Source organism: Bos indicus, chromosome 13, assembly GCF_029378745.1.
Source record: "Bos indicus isolate NIAB-ARS_2022 breed Sahiwal x Tharparkar chromosome 13, NIAB-ARS_B.indTharparkar_mat_pri_1.0, whole genome shotgun sequence".
In the NCBI taxonomy this organism is placed as follows: domain Eukaryota; kingdom Metazoa; phylum Chordata; class Mammalia; order Artiodactyla; family Bovidae; genus Bos; species Bos indicus.
This window is the reverse complement of record NC_091772.1, coordinates 47,071,754-47,094,089: the sequence shown is the minus strand read 5'-3', so window position 1 is coordinate 47,094,089 and position 22,336 is coordinate 47,071,754. Positions and strand designations below refer to the sequence as shown.

The 22,336-nt window shown below is 40.0% G+C and overlaps 1 protein-coding gene across 2 annotated transcripts; it reads right to left on the bottom strand.

The window, feature by feature from the left end:
* Positions 1-689: 689 nt before the first annotated feature.
* Positions 690-21,057, bottom strand: PRNP (prion protein (Kanno blood group)). 2 transcript variants are annotated; one of them, XM_019973349.2, is made up of 3 exons: positions 20,933-21,057; positions 18,380-18,477; positions 690-4,780 (listed from the first exon to the last, which is right to left on the bottom strand). In XM_019973349.2, the coding sequence occupies exon 3, from the start codon at positions 4,768-4,770 to the stop codon at positions 3,976-3,978; it is 795 nt and encodes a 264-aa protein (XP_019828908.2). In that variant the 5' UTR covers positions 4,771-4,780; positions 18,380-18,477; positions 20,933-21,057; the 3' UTR covers positions 690-3,975. The 2 variants fall into 2 exon arrangements, with proteins under 2 accessions (XP_019828908.2, XP_019828909.2); XM_019973350.2 differs by having other exon boundaries at positions 20,818-20,959.
* Between the last annotated feature and the right edge of the window lie 1,279 nt (positions 21,058-22,336).

The window sequence follows — 22,336 nt, the reverse complement described above, 5'->3', positions numbered from 1 at the left end:
ATCAAGATGTTGATTTTTAATCTTTTCATTTTTAATGCAAAGTTGATCCTCTGTTCAGATACTGAAGGACACTGGCATTTATTAAAGTGTTAATAAATGTTATGATTTCAACCACTATCATTTATTATTTCTTCCGGCTGTTAATGAACTACAGTTGCAGAAGAAAACCTTTGTGAAGGAAAACTGGGAGCTGGCACCTCATACTTGGGAAGGAGGAAACATATGAAGAACCATTTGAAAGCCTGTAACAAAGGAAAGTAGCCATATTGACCGTACAGTGTTGAATTTCAATTCAATGGGTGTTGTCACCAGGCCTCACAGTTTATGACCTGAAATGGTGTCAAGGGTGGGTACAGGCATAAGGTAGATACTTTGTTAAGTCTCATCTTAATCACAAAAATCCTCTATTTCAAAATCCTGGTCAGAAAAAATCTTCCAGAATACAAGGACTGTTTTCCTCCGCTATAGTAGTAACTTTGACGGGTATTCATGGAAAAATATGAAAAGGTAGCAGAGAACAGCTGGCATGTGACTGGGAGTAAGGCTGAGGCAGGATCAGGAGAAGCCCTCCTGCTGCAACTGGCAGTGTGAGGACTGAATGTGCCACTTTTCTCATATTAACCCCCCAAATGAAGCTGCCAACATGGTGTGCACACTGGTGAAAACAGCCAGACACTCCGTGGAAGATCCTCCTTTTAGCTCCTGTTTAATTTTAGTCAGATATTAAATATTTATAAACTTTTAACACAAAACAAGTACATGCAAAGTTACAAATATAGAAAATATAAGCACATGCGTATTTCAAATATCACTCTGGATTCTTATACAAAACTATTCAGTGCACGCTGTAAGGCTAAGGACAACACGGAAGAGTTTCCTTTAAGTATTCAGTATTGGGTTGGCCAAAACGTGCCTTTAGTGTTTAAATAAAAATAAAAGACACATTTGCACCAAGAACTTTACTGAACAACATAGTCACTATCTTCTGCTGTTTTTCAGGCAACTTCATAATTCTGTGTTCACAAAACTTTTTATCTTTTTGAGCAAAGAAGTTTTCCAGATGCACTTTACAATCTTCCAGGGAATGGAAATTTTTTTCATGATGATAATTCTGTAGACTGAAATAAATGGAAATCCAAAGATGCAATGTCTGAATACAGCAGGTGAATCAGAACCTCTCAGCCATGCTGGGTCATCAAAGAAATGTAGTCTTGTGTTATCCTGATGGAAGATTATATGCTTTCTATTGACTAATTCTGGATGCTTTTCATTGAATGCTGCTTTCAGTTGGTCTAATTAGGAGCAGTACTTGTTGGAATTGATTTTTTGGTTTTCCAGAAGAATCCCATAATAGAGGATTACTTTCCAATCCCACCATACACACATCTTCTTTGGATGAAGCCTGGCCTTTGGTGGTGCTGGTTCATTTTGCTCACCCCACAGTCTTTTCCATTCTACGTTATTGTATAGTATCCACTGTTCATCAAAATCTGTTTTTAAAAACAAAAGTGTTTTCATTCATTTCAGTAGAGAACTGCATATGCAAATATGGTCAAGGTTGTGTGTTTTTGTTTTTGTTTTTTTTTTGCTTAATTTATGTGGAACTCAAACATCAAAGTTATTAACATAACTGAGATGGTGCAAATGGTTTTCAAGGTTCTATTTGGATATTTTGAGTATGTCAGCTATCTCCCACATGGTATAACATTGATTGTTCTCAATATCTCAATTTGATCACTATCAACTTCAACTGGTATACCCGACTGTGGAGCATTGTCCAGTAAGAAATCTCCAGCACAATACTTCACAAACTACTTTGACAAGCTTGATCAGTTGCAGCACCTTCTCCATACACTGCACAAATACATTTTCGCATTTTGGTTGTGTTATCTTTCTTGAAATAATACAGCATGATATGCTGAAAATTTTGCTTCTTTTCTTCCATCTTCAATAGTAAAATGGCTATACAAAAATTCACCAATTTTGGTAAGTTGTTTTCTTTTTCAAATGCATGCTGATACAAGAGCTGTCACATACAATCTAACAAAATTGTTTCGAATGAAGTTAAAGACAGCCATCTTACAGAAAAAAAACCTAATGAACCTTTTAGCCAACCCAGCATTTATTGTTGTTATTGTTTAGTAGCTCAAGTCTTGTCTGACTCTTTGCAACCCTATGCATGGACTGCACCCTGCCAGGCTCCTCTGCCCATGGGATTCTCCTGGCAAGAATACTGGAGTGGGTTGCTATTTCCTCCTCCAGGGGATTTACATGACCTAGGGATTAAACCCACGTCTCCTTAGTACCTTACAAAAAGTACCTTACAAAAACAGGTAATGCATTAGATAGTTCAGATGTTAATTGCTCTAACAGAAATTCTTAAGTCTGTCATATGCAATATATGTATTTTTACATAGGATACCACAAAGTGCAAGCCAGTAATAACAGTGCAGAACAATAGTGTCTATCTGCTAGGTGACAATATTGAACAACCCAGGAAATAATTTTACCTTCTTAAATAATCGTAATAGAATTTCTTTTTCCACTCTGAATGTATCAGATTTCTACTGTCTCTAATTTAAGATATTTCTTTAAATGCCTCCCTGTTGATTCAAAAGTTAATTTTACAGAAACCAAGGACCTAATTTTGTTTTTTGACAATTATGATAGCAATAAAGAAATGCACATATTTCTTTTCTTTGTACACTATTCTCTTCATCACATAACCTATATTTGTTGTTATAATCTTATCAGTCCAACACTAGCACTGGTTAAGGAAAAGATTCAATCAAATGAATATGGAGTTTTTATATCTGCATTCTCTATGTTAAAATCTGGGTTCACCTCAGTTCAGTCACTCAGTCGTGTCCAACTCTGCGACACCATGGACTGCAGGATGCCAGGACTCCGTCGATTGCCAACTCCTGGAGTTTACTCAAGCTCATGTCCATTGAATCCATGATGCCATCCAGCCATCTCATCCTCTGTCATCCCCTTCTCCTCCTGCCTTCAGTTCTTCCCATCAGGTGGCCAAAGTATTGGAGTTTCAGCTTCAGCATCAGTCCTTCCAATGAATATTCAGGACTGATCTCCTTTAGGATGGACTAATTTGATCTCCTTGCAGTCCAAGGGACTCTCAAGTTTTCTCCAACACTAGAGTTCAAAAGCATCAATTCTTCAGCACTCAGCTTTCTTTACAGTTCAACTCTCACATCTCTAAACAATGTCAAAATCATCCTGGGTTCCAGATAAACAACAGATTTGCTCTCAGTGTCTAGAAGGTAGTTTAATTAAATTAAGGTAACTTAATTATCTATACTTTGTTACTAAAGAAAGGAATACCACTTGAAGGTGCTTTAAACATACAAAATGGAAGGCTGCCACCAAGGGCACCTCTCCCATATGTTGGAATTTTTTAGTCTCAGAAGCCTTTCGTATTATGTTCATTCCTTGTGAAAATGTCCTCTACCCGTAAGTCAAAGGTTGCATGAATATCCATTCTTGATGCAATAGCTGGCTGTGTTACCTGCAAATGTAACCTGCAAAATGCAGAATATCCTTTATAGTTCTCTGCAGACACAGGACACAAGCTCTCAACCAGGTGGACCCTGGGTCTATGAACTAAGGATTTCCGGTTTGTTTTTTTGAATGAATATTATGTGGCCTCCTTCCAGACTTGGCAGAAATGCTATTCCAAAAGGGAAATGTAGTCACGTGTTCTTGAAACAAATGAGAAAATTGCTACAAAATCACTGCTAAGATGGGGCATTAGCATACTGAGCTAACGGGACTTGAATAAACAGCATCTCATGTCTGCTCTTCATTTCCCAGTGCTATAAGCGCCAAGGGTATTAGCATACAGGTAACAAAGAGAGAAGCAAGAAATGAGACACCACCACTACGGGGCTGCAGGTAGATACTCCCTCCCCCAACCTGGTAAAGATTAAGAAGATAATGAAAACAGGAAGGTTGCCCCTATCCTACTATGAGAAAAATGAGGAAAGAGATGAGGAGGATCACAGGAGGGGAAGAGAAGAGGATCACACTTGCCCCTCGTTGGTAATAAGCCTGGGATTCTCTCTGGTACTGGGTAATGCACATTTGCTCCACCACTCGCTCCATCATCTTGATGTCAGTTTCGGTGAAGTTCTCCCCCTTGGTGGTGGTGGTGACTGTGTGTTCCTTGACTGTGATGTTGACACAGTCATGCACAAAGTTGTTCTGGTTACTATACTGATCCACTGGCCTGTAGTACACTTGGTTGGGGTAACGGTGCATGTTTTCACGATAGTAACGGTCCTCATAGTCACTGCCAAAATGTATAAGAGGCCTGCTCATGGCACTTCCCAGCATGTAGCCACCAAGGCCCCCTACCACTGCTCCAGCTGCAGCAGCTCCTGCCACATGCTTCATGTTGGTTTTTGGCTTACTGGGTTTGTTCCATTGACCGTGGGTACCACCTTGACCCCAGCCTCCACCACCATGTGGCTGTCCCCAGCCACCACCATGGGGCTGACCCCAGCCACCTCCATGAGGTTGGCCCCAGCCACCTCCATGAGGCTGGCCCCAGCCACCTCCATGGGGCTGACCCCAGCCACCCCCTCCCTGAGGTGGATAACGGTTGCCTCCAGGACTGCCCTGTCCTGGGTATCGGCTCCCCCCAGTGTTCCATCCTCCTCCAGGTTTTGGTCGCTTCTTGCAGAGGCCCACGTCACTCCACATGGCCACAAAGAGAACCAGGATCCAACTGCCTATGTGGCTTTTCACCATGATGACTTATCTGCAAAATAAAGAGGGTGTCAGCATCATATGCCCATGTAAAAATCACTTAAAGTCTGTAGCATAATGACTGCATAGCAGTGGCATCAGCTATAAACAGTCTAGGTCATAAATATTCTTCACATTCCATACATCTCACGAAAGTAATTATAGGTAAAGTGTTAACACAACTCTTCCTTCTCTAAGGACAAAGTTGACCTTAAAATAATTCCTGGCTCTGTTTCCTAGTAACTTGATAAATGTAGAATGCCAGCAACATTGCTTATGATAAAAATAACCTCTGACTGGTACACTGTATCATAAATTGGAAGAAACTATAAACATCTGGTAGGTTTACCATAGCTTTGAACTTCTTTAAAGTAGTGATTCTTGCAACTGGGCTTGTTCTTGTGGGGACCCTAGAAGCTCTGCCTATTGGGTTGTTATAAGGGATATTAGTTCCTGGAACCTTCTGAACCCTGGCATGGGCCCTATGGAAGTGATTCTAATGTCCAGTTGGGAAGACCCCAAGGTAGGTGCTGAGATCATTAAATACTTTTCTGAATAGCTGGTTCATGTCCTCTTTCCTCATGTAGGAATGTAAGCAGGGAATGAGCCTCTTTTGTTTGCTGCTATCTTCTTAGCGGGCCAGGGCAGAGCCTGGCACAGAGAAGGTACACAATAGATATCTGTTAAATGAAGGAATTATCATCTTCTGAACACATAAATCCCAACAAGAATTTTCTCAAAGGAATTCTCAATACAATAACTTTTGGAAACAGGAAACAGGCAAGATTTTGCAAACACACCTATAAAGTAATTTTTCTTTCTATAGACAGACAATGGGGCTATTCAAAAAGGGGTAAGAAAGGCTGTGTTCATAGTATTTGCAGTTACTCACTCACTGAATGAGTTTTAGTTCAGCATTTAATGGTTCATAAGTGACTTATTTTCTCTTAATTTTTGGTACAAAAGACACGTATCTTACATGTAAGGGCAAGCACAGTTTGGGAACAAAGTATCCTGCATGATAACCTATGAACCTTTGTGAATGTACATTCATCAAATTATAGATGAATGAATTGAAGATTCAGATCTTTCAGAATGAATATCTCACTTACCCTGGGTGGTTCCAAGGGCAGAAATTAAAGATGCACAGTAGAATGATCATTAAACACTTTCTACTGTACCCCACATCAAACTACATGTTCCAAAATACCATTTGCCATAAAACCAAAAATGGCATATGTTGTAATGCTGACATTAGTCATCCCCAGCACTGGGACATCTTCAAATAAAAGTGGCACCAAATATTATAAAATTATTTTTCATGACCTTCAGAACTAAAGACTAACTTGGATAATATTCAGAGGAAGGATGACTAAACAATGAATTAACATCCCATTTATGTTTCTACTATCATTATTGAAATGCCTGGGTATAAATAAAAATATATTTGAAAGTTATAAGGCCAGTTAAACTGCTCAGACTATGTCTACTAGAATTTTTGGAGTCTGTTTTGGGTAAAGGCCAGAGGAACAGGGTCCTGGGATATGCCAAATGGCCTCATTCTTGCACCTGGTCTTTTGCAGGCCTGCTTCCCTGATCTCTCCATTTGCTCATGGGGCTCAGATCTTGGCTTCCATGCTGCTCACAATTCTGCTCAAACACCTCAGGGAATTGAACATGAGAACTTTCTGGAAGGCTTGGTGTTTGACATGGAAGATGAAAGACTAGAAGAATTGAGGTGGCACCCAGATTTCTGGATTGGACAATTCTGTGGACAGAAGACGGAAGGTGGAGCAAGACCATAGGAAGACAAATGAGGAGTGTCTCTTTGACAATGCCATTATCAAGCTACACGTGGGACAAGAGATACCAGTCAGTCTGGTAAGCTTGGTGAGTCTGGAGGTAAGGAATGACCATGGACTGGAGATACAGGCAATAGGACATAAGGCCACGGGCATATGTTGCTGATCATTACTTTAAAATTGAATATTAGAATAAAGTTGGATAATTGTAAACTATATTAAGACAAAATCATTTTAAAATCAGTTGAGAACACAAAAGCAACACTTAATTATGAAAATCATAAAAAATTTTTTTGAAGTAGAGAATCATTTCTAAAAATAAGAAGAACTCAAAACTTAATGAGACCTTGGAGAATTTTCTTTCTGTTTGTGATAAAATAAAGAAGATCTTGTATTATTTAATCCAAAATCTCTCACTGTACAAATTATGCTACAAAGATTAGCAAATTCAAGAAACATATCTGTGATTACAGTAAAAGTACTAGGAATGCACATTAGGTTTCTGAATGCCTGGCTGTGTTATAACACTTCATATAAGATGTTCTCAGAGAATAGTCAGGTTGCTGCCTAATCCTTTAGCACATCAAGATACTAAGTATTTGATAATAGTCAATACCTATCTTTATTTTTGGGGCTCCAATATCACTGCAGATGGTGATTGCAGCCATGAAATTAAAAGACGCTTACTCCTTGGAAGGAAAGTTATGACCAACCTAGATTTTGAACTGTTATGTTGGAGAAGACTCTTGAGAGTCCCTTGGACTGCAGGGAGATCCAACCAGTCCATCCTAAAGGAGATCAGTCCTGAATATTCATTGGAAGGACTGATGCTGAAGCTGAAACTCCAACACTTTGGCCACCTGATGTGAAGAACTCACTGGAAAAGACCCTGATGCTGGGAAAGATTGAGGGCAGGAGAAGGGGATGACAGAGGATGAGATGACTGGATGGCATCACTGACTCAATGGACATGAGTTTGAGTAAGCTCTGGGAGTTGGTGATGGACAGGGAAGCCTGGCATGCTGCAGTCCATGGAGGACACAAAGAGTGGGACACAACAGACTGAACTGAACTGAATACCTATCACTAAGAAAAATACTCTTAGCAGACTAGGAATAGGAGGAAACCTGCTTAACTTAATAAAGATTATATAACAGAAATGGTAAACATAATTAATAGATAATTTTTGAATGCAGTCCCTTTATGATCAGAAACAAAACAAGGACGTCCCCTGTCACAGGACTGGAGATCCTTCCAGTGCCATTATTGTTATTTTAGTTGCTAGATTGTGTCCGACTCTTTTGTGACCCCATGGACTGTAGTTCTCCAGGCTCCTCTGTCCATTAGATTCCCCAGGCAAGAACAATGGAGTGGGTGGCCATTTCCTTCTCAAAGGGATCTTCCTGACCCAGGAATCAAACCTGGATCTCCTCATTGATAGGTGGATTCTTTAACATTGAGCCACTTGGGAAGCCCTCTTCCAATGCCATATGCAAGGACAAAGACTGGTGCAATAACTGTAAGAAAAGAGCTCCAGCTGTCATTATTTGGAATTAATGTGATCATATACATAGAAAATTCCACACACTTGGCAGAGGTAACAGGAAACTCAACTAGAGTTCAGCAAGGCTATGGATTGGTTTTAAAAAATCAACAGCATTTCTCTATATCAGCAATAATTGACTAGAAAAAAATTAATAAATAAGATAGTAATAATTTCAACTCATACTGTAAAGTGGGCTTCCCTGATAGCTCAGTTGGTAAAGAAACCACCTACAATGCAGGAGACCCCAGTTTGATTCCTGGGTCAGGAAGATCCACTGGAGAAGGGATAAGCTACCCACTCCAGTATTCTTGGGCTTCCCTTGTGGCTCACCTCGTAAAGAATCTGCCTGCAATGTGGGAGACCTGGGTTTGATCCCTGGGTTGGGAAGATGCCCTGGAGCAAGGAAAGGCTACCCACTCCAGTATTCTGGCCTAGAGAATTCCATGGACTGTATAGTCCATGGGGTCACAAAGAGTCAGATACAACTTTCACTTTCACTTTCATACTGTAAAGTATCTAGGATTGACTTAATTCAAGAGAAAGTAAGACTAGGGGAAAAAGAAATTGAACACTACTAAAGAACAAAGAAGATGATCTGTAAAAATGGAAAAGTCTCAGTGGAACCACCTAGTATTATACAGATGTCAATTTCCTACAAATGAACTTATAATATGAATAATAATGACAATCAAAATTGTAGCTGGATTTTTTGAGGAATTCAATAAAGGATGAAGAAATGTCCACAAATAACAAACTCAACCTTAGAAAGGAAATGAGGTGAGAACCTACTGTTATCAAACATTAAATTCTAGTATAAAGTCATAGTAATAAATATGGTAACAACCTAGAAATGAACATATAGATCAAAGGAAGCAGAATAACAAGTTCAGAGATAAAGCCACATACATTGACTTTAGTCCAAACTGGATAAATGATAAATTGACAAAACAAATCAATGAGAAAGGAAAGTTTATTTAGCAGAGACTTCTGGGAAATTGAAGGAAAATAAAAATTGGAGCTTAATGCTACATGCAAAAGCACGCTCTAAATGGATTAGAGACCTAACTGTGAAAGTTAAAAGTTTTATGAATTAAAAAACTGTGTGGGGATTCCTAGAGATGTTTTGCAAGACTGATGGCCCAAGACTCATTGCCTCTCCCTCTCTATTCTGCCTTTTTCCTTTATTTCCTCACTTCCCCTCATTTCTGTTCTATAAAGAACCTGGCATCCAGAACCCAAGAAGATGGTTATTTTGAGATGTTAGTCTGCCATCTTCTCGGTCAGCCAGCTTACTGAATAAAATCACATTCTTTCCCTCAACATCTCATCTCTGATTCACTGGCCTGTTGTTCACTCAGTAGAGCAAGCCTGGATTCGGTAACAAATTTGACTTGCTGCTTGTGTTTAGCCAGCTCTGTTAGGGAATATTAGGGCAAGGCTCCAGCAGCTGCTGGGACCATTTGTGCTGAGGATCTCTCCTTCAAGATTCCCTGAAGTGGTATCAGTGGCCCTAGGGCCTGGCAGTTGAAGCAAAGAATCAACAAACTTCTACAAGTTGACAGACCCAATTTCATAGCATTAGTTTTCTTCATTCGATAGCTGGCTCATTTGTTTGTGGTTTTGTGTGCCCTTTTCTATTACGAGTTGACAAACTTGATTTTGTAGGGTAAGTTGCTCTGGTGTGCACACTGAGAACATATTCCCCTCTAAATTTGGGCTTTTCCTTTACAGGACTAGTCAATTTGGTTGGGGTACCCTGTTGGAGATGGGAATTGTTGTTGGATTCTACCTGAGTTGGAACCAGTTTATTGGGGAACTAGTTCTTGTGTGCTTGTTTTGTGCTATGTCATTTCAGTCGTGTCCTACTCTTCGTGACCTCATGAACTGTAGCCTGTCAGTCTCCTCTGACCATGGGATTCTCCAGGCAAGAATAATGAGTATACTGGAGTAAAAGAATACTGGAGTCTATCCAAGGGCATGGCAGTATTCTTGCCTGGAGAATGCCATGGACAGAGGAGCATGGTGGGACACAGTCCAAACAGCTGCAAAGAGTCAGACACAACTGAAGCGGCTTAGCAAGCATGCGTCCAGAGGGAGGGCACAGAACAAGCACACAGTTGGGATTAGTTCATTTGTTTTGTAGGGTAAATTTATTTACCTGAGCTGGAAACTGGTTCATCTATGTATTGGTACTGGAATTTGTGTCATTTATGTTGGAATTTGCCTATTTTTGTGTGTGTTTTGGTGCTATGAAACTTATAAAAATGGGAAATATTTCATCTATCCTGAAGAAAAGCTTTGGGGGACATATATTAGATATGTTAAGATCAGAAGAGCAATGGGCCTAAATGGCTCACAATTACACACTCTTGCAATTAGAAGTGTTTTGTAAAGGAGAGGAACACTCTGATATAAGTGAAGAGGCCTGGGGACTCCCTTGGACTTGAGGCATCTGATTCTAATTTCCCTACGGGAGCCCTGGGTAACTTTGACAGTGGAGAGCTTCAGCTTCAGCTTGGGAAGCACCCCTGTGAAGGAAAACTCCATTTATAAAGCATTTTGGACAAAGGTCACAGGTCTAATGAAACTGGGAAGTCATGTTAATGTGACTCTCTAGCTGGCTAGATTTTGGTTTATTCCGGATACTTTGGTAACATATAGACATCTGATACTAATTGCTTGAGCTAAAAGGAGAAGTACTTCCTTTAAGGTCTCCACTCTCCTCACACTCCCTCATCCCTTTCTCCTTAAACCCTCTGCAAACAGACTAATAGCTATGGAACTCTAGCTAGGGTTATTCTCTGGGGTGTTCTAAAGGCCTAATAGCCCTCTGTGCCCCGGTAGCTGCCTCCCAACAGGTCAGGGCTCTCCTTACCTCCTTCTCCCTTAGGCTGAGTACCAGGCCAATTAATATTTTGAGGGCATGGGTCAGGCACTTAAAAGCCATTAAGGTGCCTGTCGCTTGAAGTCTCTTGTGAAAGGCTAAGTGGGTAACAGAATGGACCAGGCTATTAGAGCATCTGACTCTGAAGGAAGAAACAGACAGAACAGGCTCCATCTTGAAAGCAGGACTCCATGTTGGGCTGGACTGTGGACTTTGAGCTATATGCCCAGTATCTATGGAAATGACATACTAACTGGAAAACCAGACCCCCCCCCCAAGAGCCCCAGGGCTCATACCTAGACTCTCAGTAGCCTAAAAGAATACCCTAATTATCTGTGTAACTGAATAGAATCATAAATTCTATTATGCTTATTGGGGTATGACCACAGGCCTATTGATAACTGTCCACTGTTAACTACCTAGGCTTAAGGCATATGAATCACAGGTTAACTTTGATTGTATCTTTCTTTTCCTTTGTTCAGACTAGTTTCAGGGAATTCGGGGAGGTGGGTTTGGGCACATACACTTAGGATATATAAGGTTTTCACAAAAACTGGTCGGGGTCCTTGGCTAAGAGGAGACTCTGCCTTGGGCCCGCAGGTGTAATAAACTGCACTCCACTATCTGCATTGTCCTTCTGAGTGAGTTTGTTTGCCGGAACTTGTGGCTACAACAACTCCAGCAAGACAGCTTCTGTGCACTGTGAAGCACACATTGGTTCAAGCAAAACACTGACCCATTCGCCCTGGCCACTATCTTCCTGGTAGGACTATGAGGCGGATTCCTCAGCCTGTCTTTCTTATCTTCACCTCGTTCCCCCCTCAGTCCAGACTGATTTACAGGAGCCTAAATTGTTGCCTCTGTGTCTTCCCAAGAGCTAAGCTAAATGAGGAAAGACAAAACTTTCCAACATAGGTAAATGGGTATGTCAATCCTTCAGTATCACTCAAAAAAGAAAAACAAAACTGTGTTTTACAAATGTAGTCTTTACAGCACCAGAAGTGTGGTTCCAAAAATAATCCAAATCCCATAAATCCTTTTACTACTCCCCAGACCTTCCCTGGTTATCTTAAGAGGCCTGTAAGTATTAAAGGAGAAACAAAGTCATTTTTGGAAAAACTTGCCTGTATCTCTGAGATGCAAATGTCTTTGAGATGCAAATGTCCTCTCAGGAACCCTCATTATGCTGTCTTTTTAAAATGCAAATTTTAGAGAAGGTAAAGTAATTTAGAAGTTGGGTTGGCCAAGATAATTAGAATTCCTAAGTGCTTTTTCTGCAAATATTTAGCTATCTAGCCAAGTGAGCTTGACTTATTCCATCTATGAGAAATCCAATTTTAATTCAACCTATGTAAACTGATGGGTTTTACATTGCCTGACTCAGGACTGAAATCTTGAAATAAGAACTGAGGCCTCTCTGTTTGTGTGTTTGTACGTATCTTTGTCTTTGGATAATATTGCTGCAGTTGATTTGTAAAAGAGCTCTATTTAATTGGTTTAAATAAAAGTAAGTGCTTACAAACCAAACAATTCTAAATACAATTAAGCTAAATGAGCTCCAGGTTCACGTGAACTGGGAAATATTTAATATTAAATTATATTTGGTATTTATGGTTGTTTGTTGATACAATTTGTCAGCAAGGAAAGGGACTTGATGTGAATAAACTGTTAAGCAAAGAAAATGCAAATGAAGATAAGAGCTTAGAGTGAACTTTCAGAAATAATTATATTTTAGGATATCTCCAGATATTCAACAACTTGAAAGTTAAAATTGTGCTAAAATAAATTAAGTGATGGAAAATTCGTGAAACATGGACCCTGAAAAAGTGTTTTGTACATGATCAGGACTAAGTTTAAAAAATTTTAATTGACTAAATGAATCTTGAAAGTAACCTGGTACAAAACAAATTTGGCTTTCCTCTCCTTTGATAACAGATTATTTCTACCTTTTAAATAATCTGTTCTATATTTGCTTTTGAAATCTTTTATTGTCATTTTGGCTAAGTAAATAACTATTGTTTCACAGTGACCTATGATCCTGTTGTGTTTTAAAACATTTTTTCTTAATGCTCTTTTGACAAGACTTCCCAAATCAAGTTACAATAAAGTTCCTTTGATCTTTAGCTAACTTTGGGGTGCTTCAAAGGGCCCCTGAGACACACCAAAGGGAGATATTAAACTAATTAGATTCACTTGGTATGTTAAACTACATGGCAAGTGTTGTCCAATGAATAATATATCTTAAATTATATGATAAATGATACTGATATACTAGAGATTATATGGAGTTCCTAAAAATGTGATATGTCCTGGTAGAATATTATCAGTCATGATTCTACTTCTACTACCTGAAACTGTTGTATGTCACAGCAGTAACCAGGTTACTTTGTCAATTGCATCATAATCAGATTTAAAGTGCCTTCTTAAGTCTTTGGTCATTATGGACAGTTATGGTTTCACTCTGTTGCCTCTGTAAAAATGTCTCCTCTTTAAGAAGATTTATAAAAAGGACTTTCAGATAAATCCAAGTTTCTGACTTTTAGACCATAATGCTGAACTAGTAACACATTGAAGAATTCTAATGGGAAACCTGATGGCTTCATAAAGCTGTTAACAAAAAGGATTAGTTACATAGGACTGAGTGAACTGAACTTGTTATAATTTTTATGGTTTCTATCTAAAAATAACTGGTTTAAATCTGTTTTTCAGGTGTAAGGAAAACTTCCTTAACCTCTGACTTACAGTAACTTGGTAAATTATATCCTTTGTAAGCAAAAGTAAAACTTAAATCTTCTTCTATCTGGTTGATCCTGCCAGTAGCATATGCTTGTCTCAAAGATTAAGCTATGGCATGGCTGGTACAATGAAACTGAAGATAGATCATTAAATCAGTTATGGCTCCTTTGGTCACTAGATTATTGCAACTGGACTACAACTAGTTATACTAATCATTGCTTTACTTTATTCTTTGTTTTTAGATTGTGCTTTGTACACCCCTGTTGCACTATGTCATTATCAGTGTTACTAGCTGCATTACTTATATCCTGACTAATTTATAAGATAGTTGTCTCTTGCAGTAACCAATGTGTAATCAGGCCTCCAACAAAACTTCTACGGATAAACATCTTGAGAAAATAGATCACATTTATAACATAAAATAATTATAATAGTGTGATTCTAGGTATGGGAAGAAGCAACAATGGAAAATGTCTCCTGGATGACAATTAGAATCCAGAGAATCTTTAATTATTCATGGGGGTCTAATCCAAAATTTAGCACCTAGAGTGGTACATCAAGAAGTTTTGCCTGATTTGGGATGAACCTCACAGCACCGTGAAGCAAAGTTTGACCATGAAATGTCTCCCAAATATTGGTCAAATTCCTGACCAAGGGAAGACCTGAGAAATGGAATTAACAATTGAAGCCCTCTAATTAACAAGTTCAGCTGGTGAACCCCAAGTCAACTCAGGAAGGAGAAAACTCAGGAAGGAGAATACATGCCATCCAGCAGTCATCAGATTGCACCCACTCCCTATGGTGAACCTTGAGGAAACTCTTGAGAATACAGGATCACAGGCCCCAGACAGCTGAATTACACATCAAGGAAATAATTTTAATGAACCCTGACGCTTGCATCTTCCCATACACAGAAAAGTGCAAAATTTCTTAACTTGAGAAACCCTCCTGGGTTTGAAGTCCAATATTTCTAAGTTGACAAGTATAAAGTAGACACTTTCCAAGGAGGAACAAAAAGAAAACAAATCTCACTATTTGGAACACTGGCATCAAAGGCAGACACTCCCAGAAAGATTCATCTGACAAACAGAAAGATCACTGTCCCCTTTTCCTACAAGATTGTCAAATGGACCTTGACAGTGGGGAACTGTTGCTGAGAAGAACCAATTCTGACTCCATATTGGAACTGTTTCTTTGACTTGCTTTTTGTTGCTGTTGTTGTTACAATCATATATAATAGCCTGCCTCAGAAAACCCAGTCCCTCTCTCTAACTGTTGGACTGAAGTGCCTTTGTTCAGCTCACAGGGAGATAATTTGACACTTCCCACCTGTGAATGGTTGCAGGCAAGAAGAGATTAACACATCCCTTCCACAGGCTGGCCTTTCTGGAGATGTCTTGCAGGACGTGGCCTTTTTTACTTTACTTCCACCCCACTTTTCCCTCTCTATTCTGCCTTTATTTCCTCATCTTCCTGCCATCTCTGTTCTATAAAAGAACCTGGCATCTAGACACTGATATTTGTTTTAAGACATTAGTCTGCCATTTTCTCTGGCAGCCAGCTTTCTAAGTAGTCATATTCCTTGCTTCATAAAAAAAAAAAAAAAAAGAAAGAAAGAAAAATCTGTGTGGGAGGGATTACTTTTCTATTCAATTATAAAAACTGATATTGAATTCATTCAATTAAATAAATATTTAAATTAAATAAATATTTATGGAACAGCTAGTATGTACCAATTTTTAAATAGAAAACTTGACCATATATCATAAAAGAAATGGAGAACAAAGTTACTGTACAATAACTATTGATTACTTAACAAATATTTATTACATGTCCTCTAATATTACTGTTCTGTGGCTGAGGACACAGTGGTAAGATATTTAGTTTGTGGGTTTGAGGACTACAGGGAGATACGTGTCTGGAGCCTGAAACAGTGCAAAGCCATTAAAGTGGCTTAGGAGAATCACATCACAGATTTTTTTTTTTTAAAGTTCACCCTTACTGCTGTGTTAAAGAGAAAAATTTGAGGGACAAGAAAGGAAATGGTGAGACCACTTAGAAAATGATTAAAGGAAGATGGTGGTGTAACCTGGAACTGTGACAAAGCAGCACGGAGCTGTGAAAAATGGGAAGTATTTTGTAGAAAAAAACGATTACGCTGATAGAGTGGATGGGAGAGTGAGAGTTGAGCAGGTTTGTGGCTTTTGGAACTAGGTAGATGGTGGTGATGCCACCTAATGAAAACAAGAAAACTAATGGAGGGCCAGGCTTGTGAGAAAAAATAAAGCTATAGTTTGGATATATTAACTTTGCTATATCTATGAGCCATTCAAGTGAGAGTATCAATTTAGGCAATTGTTATAAGAATCTCGAACTCTTACTCAGTAGAGATAAACATTTGGGCAGTTCACCTGAGATGTAGTATTAAGAGCCACAGGGAGTGAAGGGCTCACACTCTTAGCTACCCAACCTTTAGCAATATGGGTGCCAAAATCCAAAAGAAAATACCACCAAGTTGATTTTGATATTTTAGTGAAAGAATACACTGTGACAATAAGGATTATTTTAGGAATACAAGAATGGCTCAAAATCATGAAATCAATTAACCTATTAGTAGGCTAAGGAGAAAAAAAAAAGATTCTCTGATGTTGCAAAGTTTTCAATTAAAATCAAAGTTCTCACTTAAACTCAGGAATCAGTGCTTTCCTGACTTTTTAAGTTTAAGATGTTGAAAAAATTTCTATAGAACTAGAAGTAATACACATTCCACACCCTATCTTAACAGAAAGAGGAAAAGCATTCTCGTGAATGAGATTAACAAGACAAGAATGTAAGTGATTGCTGCATTTTAGACTGCTATGGAGAAAGCCAGGTATGATTTTTCTATCTGGAAAATCCAGGACAATCATTTAAAAATGCCCTCAAATAAATCAATGAGCTTATTTATTAGGGTGGCAGTTTTTGAACTCAACATATAGAAAAGAGTGAATACTCCAATTAGTTGTAATTATTAGAAGATTTAGTGTGAAAAAAAAATTCCACTCATTAATGGCAACAAAAAATTCAAACTAAGATTTAACCTAATAATAAATAGTAGAACTTAGATGAAAAAAGCTGGAAGACTGGAAAGAAAAGAAAGACAGGCAAGGTTTATGGTTGGGAAAATCAAGATCGAAGATTTTGAAAGATACCAATTCAACTCCAATTAATCATTAAGTCAATACAATTTCAGTCCTAACTCAAAGAGGATTTTAAAGAATATAATGATACTCAAAATTAAGAAGACTGAAGAAATTACTGAACAGGAAGAACATCTAAGGTATACTTGGCCTGGCAAGTATCAGAATGGATTGGAAAACTATAATAAATACAATCTCGTGGCATTAGTGCATAAGCACAAAGGCAGAGCGATGGAACGAGAGAGAAGGAACAACAACAACAAAATCCATATATTGTCCCATTCATCTTATTCCCTTTTATACATGGGGATTGAGAATCAGAGCTGGTAGGAACTTATGTCCAGTGGTCATGTGCCAGGGGCCACACTTTTGATACTCAAAATATGTTATACCCTTGAGACTTATTTAAATTGGAAACTGGCACCAAACAGTCCCTCTACCCATCCTTGCCCTGGGGAAATTTCCAATTTTTCATAAGCTAAGTGGAACTCATTTGTCATATTTTCATCTTTTGAGGTCACTGTCCCTTAACAAGAGTCTAATGCAAACTATACAAAAATTTACAAACCATTTTGAGGTGGAGGTTTTTCTACTGACACTGAGGCCTAGCCCTGGACTGAAATGGGCAAACGGTCCCCAGTCTAGTCCATCCTCAGAGTGATGTGAAGAGCTTTAAGAAAAGCAACATAGCTAGAGTCTGCATCAGGCCAACAGCCTGGGAGTATCTAGTGATGAGATTTAGGAACCTATAATAAGGCTTCCCACGGAACTGCACTCCTAGCCAATCTTCCGAGCTTGGTCTCGGGAAGACAACATTTAACATAATGTTTTGCATAAAAGGGAACACCTCCCTTGACATGATCACACAATATTAGAACAGCAATAAGCAGAACACGGTTAGGAGAAAAAGGATGAACAAACTGAGAAAAAATTCTCCCAACTGTAAGAACTGTTAAACATACTATTCACTCAAAGATGATTGTGCTGTAGCCATCACAGCTTTAGACACAGTCAGGTTTTGAATGCTTCATATGCATCAGTTCACAGTTGATAAACTGGCTGCCTTGGAAAAGGAAATAAGATCTAAAAAGGGAGAATGGAATAGGTAAATTAAAACTAAAGCTTAGAAAAACCATTACCTCATAAACCTTTTGTCTGTTGATAGTCACCTTCAGTGTTGATTTGGTGCAGAAATGTTAGGTAATTGCTTTTATTATACTATTTTTTAAATGGCTGCTTCTTACATAACTCAGAATGATTCCAGAGAAAGCTATGTCCCTTTCCCTGCAAAATCAAGATGCTTTTACAAGAAAGAGTGATATAATAGGTGTGGGTTACATATATAGATTTCAGTGGCCTCCACAGCAAGGATTTGTGATCCCAGCCTTTCAGTCCCTTATCTTCTGTGAAACAGTTGGGCACTTTCAACCATCACAAGACCAAAGAGATTCTGCAGGGTACCTACATCTGCTGTGATTCAGCTCAAGTTGGATTTGTGTCTCTGGGAAGACAGATGCTTCGGCTTGGTTGAAACTGTTCAGTTTTCAAATATATTCAGAAGTCCTTAAAAAAAAAAGAAAAAACTATAATTGATAAATCTAAGAACGGATTATTTAACAGAATAACAGTATATAAATTATTAAACCACTAATGAATCTACTCAGGGAAAAAATATGATAGTATTTTTAAAAAAGAGATGATGCTAACTTAAAAAAAGCAGCAAACGTGACACTGAACTCTCCTCCCATACACAGCAAACTGTGGATTCATTTTTCATTCAGATTTTCCACAAACGCATCCATGTCTGAGTAATCTTACTTTGACCTGTCAGTTTTTTCCTGTATATCACAGAGAGGCTCTAAAATTATGACTCGTGATGGTTACACAATGTTCCTTTCAGTTAAAGTGCTATGATTTTCTTAGCTGCTGCCCTGCTATTTTATTAATACATTTAGGTTGTCTCCGGACTGGATCTAATTTTAGATCATTCTGAGTTCTGTGGGTGAATGCAGCTTTTCTTCTTCTTTCCTGGTTTCCTCCATTACAGGTAAGTTCCCAGGAGTGGGGTTTTAGGGTCATGGCTTAAAGGATCACCTGACTGTTTTTCACAAATTTCATACAGATTCACAACGTCCCCCAGTGCAGTGTGACTAGGAAAAGAATAAAAGTATACACACTAAAGGTCAGTTTTACACAGTTAATCTTGGCAAACTCCTGAAGTAGGTATAATTTCCTCTATTTTATGAATGTCCAAAAGGGGGATGAGGAAATTAAGTCCCAAATTGTAAAATTAGTTGCAGAGCCATATTTCTAACTCCAAAGCCTTGCCACCTCACATACTGAATATGCAAATTTCTAGGTAACTTTCCAGAAGTGGTTGCTGTTACTGTTGTTTTTACTAGTAGTTGTAAATCCAGACTTGCTTTGATTTGTATTTTATTTCATAAATGATTGTTCATTTCACCATTTATCTTTTTATAATCTTGATATTTTTCTTTCACAAGTATGAAAAATTTGCATCAGATACAAATCATATACAAATCACATCCTAACTCTGTTTTTTTCCTTTTCTGATTCTTTTTCATTGTTAGAGCACCTCAATGTTTCCGTAGGAAAACTGTTCCTTTTCATAGGTTAATTTTCAAATCTGAGAGAGCTGTTCATTTTCCAGAGGTCTGACATTTTTATACAATTTTCTGTTCCTATTTTTCTCTGACAACTTGTGAAAATTTTTAATCATATTCTATGTGGTATCTTTTGTAAGGAAAGGTAACACTTCAAAGGTTCAGCATTCGGGGAACTGCTTAATAAAACGTGATTGCTCTTAAGTACAAGAAAATAACCCGGCCATGAGATAAGGATAACCATGATCAGGGAGGTGAAACTGCTTTGTTGTTAAGAATCTGGAGACGAGGAAACTGAAAAAAAGATGGTGAGGGTGGTGGGCTTATGATTTTAAAAAATCTATTTGCTACATATGGTACCAAAAGAAAAGGAAAAAAAAAAAAACAAAAACGAAAAAGGACAGCAAAAAACGGACTTCTCGTTGTTTAATAATCAAACGTGTGAGGGGGAAAAAAAAAAAAAAAATCAAGCGTGAAGGTGCCACCCTTACTGGCAGATGAGGGTGGTTCTCTGAGAGGCGCCTGATCCCCTCCCCTCAGTCTCCTGACGGCCGAGTTCCCTCCTTCTGGAGGATCAGTCGAGACAGGGAAAATTTCGCTTTGCTTTTGGGTCCACCACATCAGAGCTCCCAGGAAACACTGTTCCCGGTACCTGGATTTCTCTGGCCCGGAGAGAGCGCCAGGTGGCCCATGATTCCCCGCGCCGAGGCTGAAGCCCAGGCCACGTACGCCCGCCAGAGCCGATCCCCGGGGGGTTGCCAGAGACCCACCCGCTGCGGCTACCCAGGTACCTCCCAGCCGCGTGATGGCAGGCAGGGCCACCTCTCGGGAGGAGTTCGGCAGCAGCGGCTGGGGGCCCACGGATGCTCCGGCACTCCTCACCGCCGAGGTCGGGCCCCGTTGGGCGCCCGTTTCTTCCCCACCACCCCCACCCCCAATTCCGCGACTCCTCTGGGCTTCGGGAGGGCCCAAATCCCGGGGCCTCGCCCTTGTTCTTCTGAGCTCCCCAGCGGTTCCTCGGACCTGCGGCCCCTCTACCGGTGCGATTCGCCCATCCCACTCCCGCAGTGGACGAGCGTGGGAGGGGGCTAGATTCCTACACACCACCCACATACCTCGGGAGGGGGACCAGCCAGCCGCGGCCCCCGCCCACATTCCGAGTAAATGGAGCTCTCCTAACCAGGAGGGTAAAACCGAGCGGCGGCTGGCAAAAACCAACGAGCACGCTCAACAGGCCCGACGTTCCCCGCGCCCGCCGCAAGCCCCCAGCCCTACTCACGGTCAAGGTCTGCCTCCCACCAATCCGATTCGGCTGGGTGCCCTGGGGCCTCGGCCGCAAGACCCAGGGTTGGGCGTCCTCCGCTGGGAGTTTAAAGGACTACGCGGCTATTTACCTGCTTCTGCGAGAGAGAAGACGCTCTCAGCTCTGCGGCTGTCAGCGACTGGCAACTAGGGCGGGTGAGTCGCCGGGCGGAGGAGGAGGGGCAGGGGCGGGGAGGCGACGGCGCGCGCGCGCACGCTCAGGCGCACCCGCTGCCGGCGCCCGGGGTTTACTGGCAGACCCAGGAATCTAAGTCCCTGGGAAAAACGAGTTGAGACTAGCTTAAACGCTAGCATCAGCTAATACCGCCTCCCCGGCTCATCACTCCCTGAAATTGCTTGTTGACGATAAAAATCATCTTTAAAGGGAAAATCGGCCAAAGCCCCAGCTTCTCGTTACGTAATGGAGAAAATGAAAGATTAGGGAATGAGAAAGCAATTTCTGGAACTTTGGTAACCAGAAATTTCTAAAAGGGACAAAAATTCTATTGCCCTGGATTGAGCCCAATGTTTGTGAATTTTCAGATTAAAATTTGAGGCCTAGAAAGTATATTAGCCATCACCTGCCGTCATTTACTCAGTTCCTGCTCATTATCTACAAAATAAATGATTTAGATTATGATATTCATAAGTGAGGGAAATGCACTCCATTTAACAAGTCCATTCAGCACATTACCTGAGGTTTCTTGTATAAAACATGGTGTGTACTTGATCATTATTACTGCCAAAATTTTATGTAGGGGTTTGTCTCATGTGAAGGATGGCAAGTGATAGAAGACATGTGTTAGGGTTAGAGGGATCATATATATCATTACCCAAATTTGGGCACTTTTGAGAGTACCAATATTAATTATGCCAGGGAAATGGATATAAACCTGGGAAAAATGAAATATCTAGTCCCCTTGTTATGGGCAAGAGGCTCCACTAAGCTTGCAAGGAAAGAGGTTTAAAAATATTGAGACACCCATTAGGTTAAATATCTCAGGGTGAATCTCTCAAATAGGATGGGGACAAGTGAGGGAGGGGAGAGGGAGGAGAATTGTGTAGAATGAGGTGATGAATATATGAATGTGGATGGGAGCCTGAAAGTTCTGCTGGGAAGGAGAAATGAGAGGTCTATAAAACAGACGATGGGATGATGATGATTCAGTAGCAGAAATGGATTGTGGCCAGCTAGAAATGAGTATTAGGCAGCAATGCCAGGGCTGTTTTCTATCCAGTCAGTCTTACATAATGATTAAGTTGACACTACTTTTAGAGCCTTACCTTCTTTCCTCAGAGATTGTTTATTGTGAGGCACATTGGGGGCAGTGAAGCATCTCTTTGAGTCTTGAGCTGGGTGGAGCTGGGAGTGAGTGACGAGATCAGGCTGGGCAAGGGACTGCCTTTCCCCGGCTAGGAGGGGCAATGTACAGCTCGTTTAGAAGATGCCAAAACTCAGCCTTTTTTCCTCAAAAGAATCCAATGTCAACTGGCTG

Excerpts from the sequence above, each read along its gene's own strand:
- PRNP (XM_019973349.2), bottom strand. The coding sequence starts at position 4,770 with ATGGTGAAAAGCCACATAGGCAGTTGGATCCTGGTTCTCTTTGTGGCC.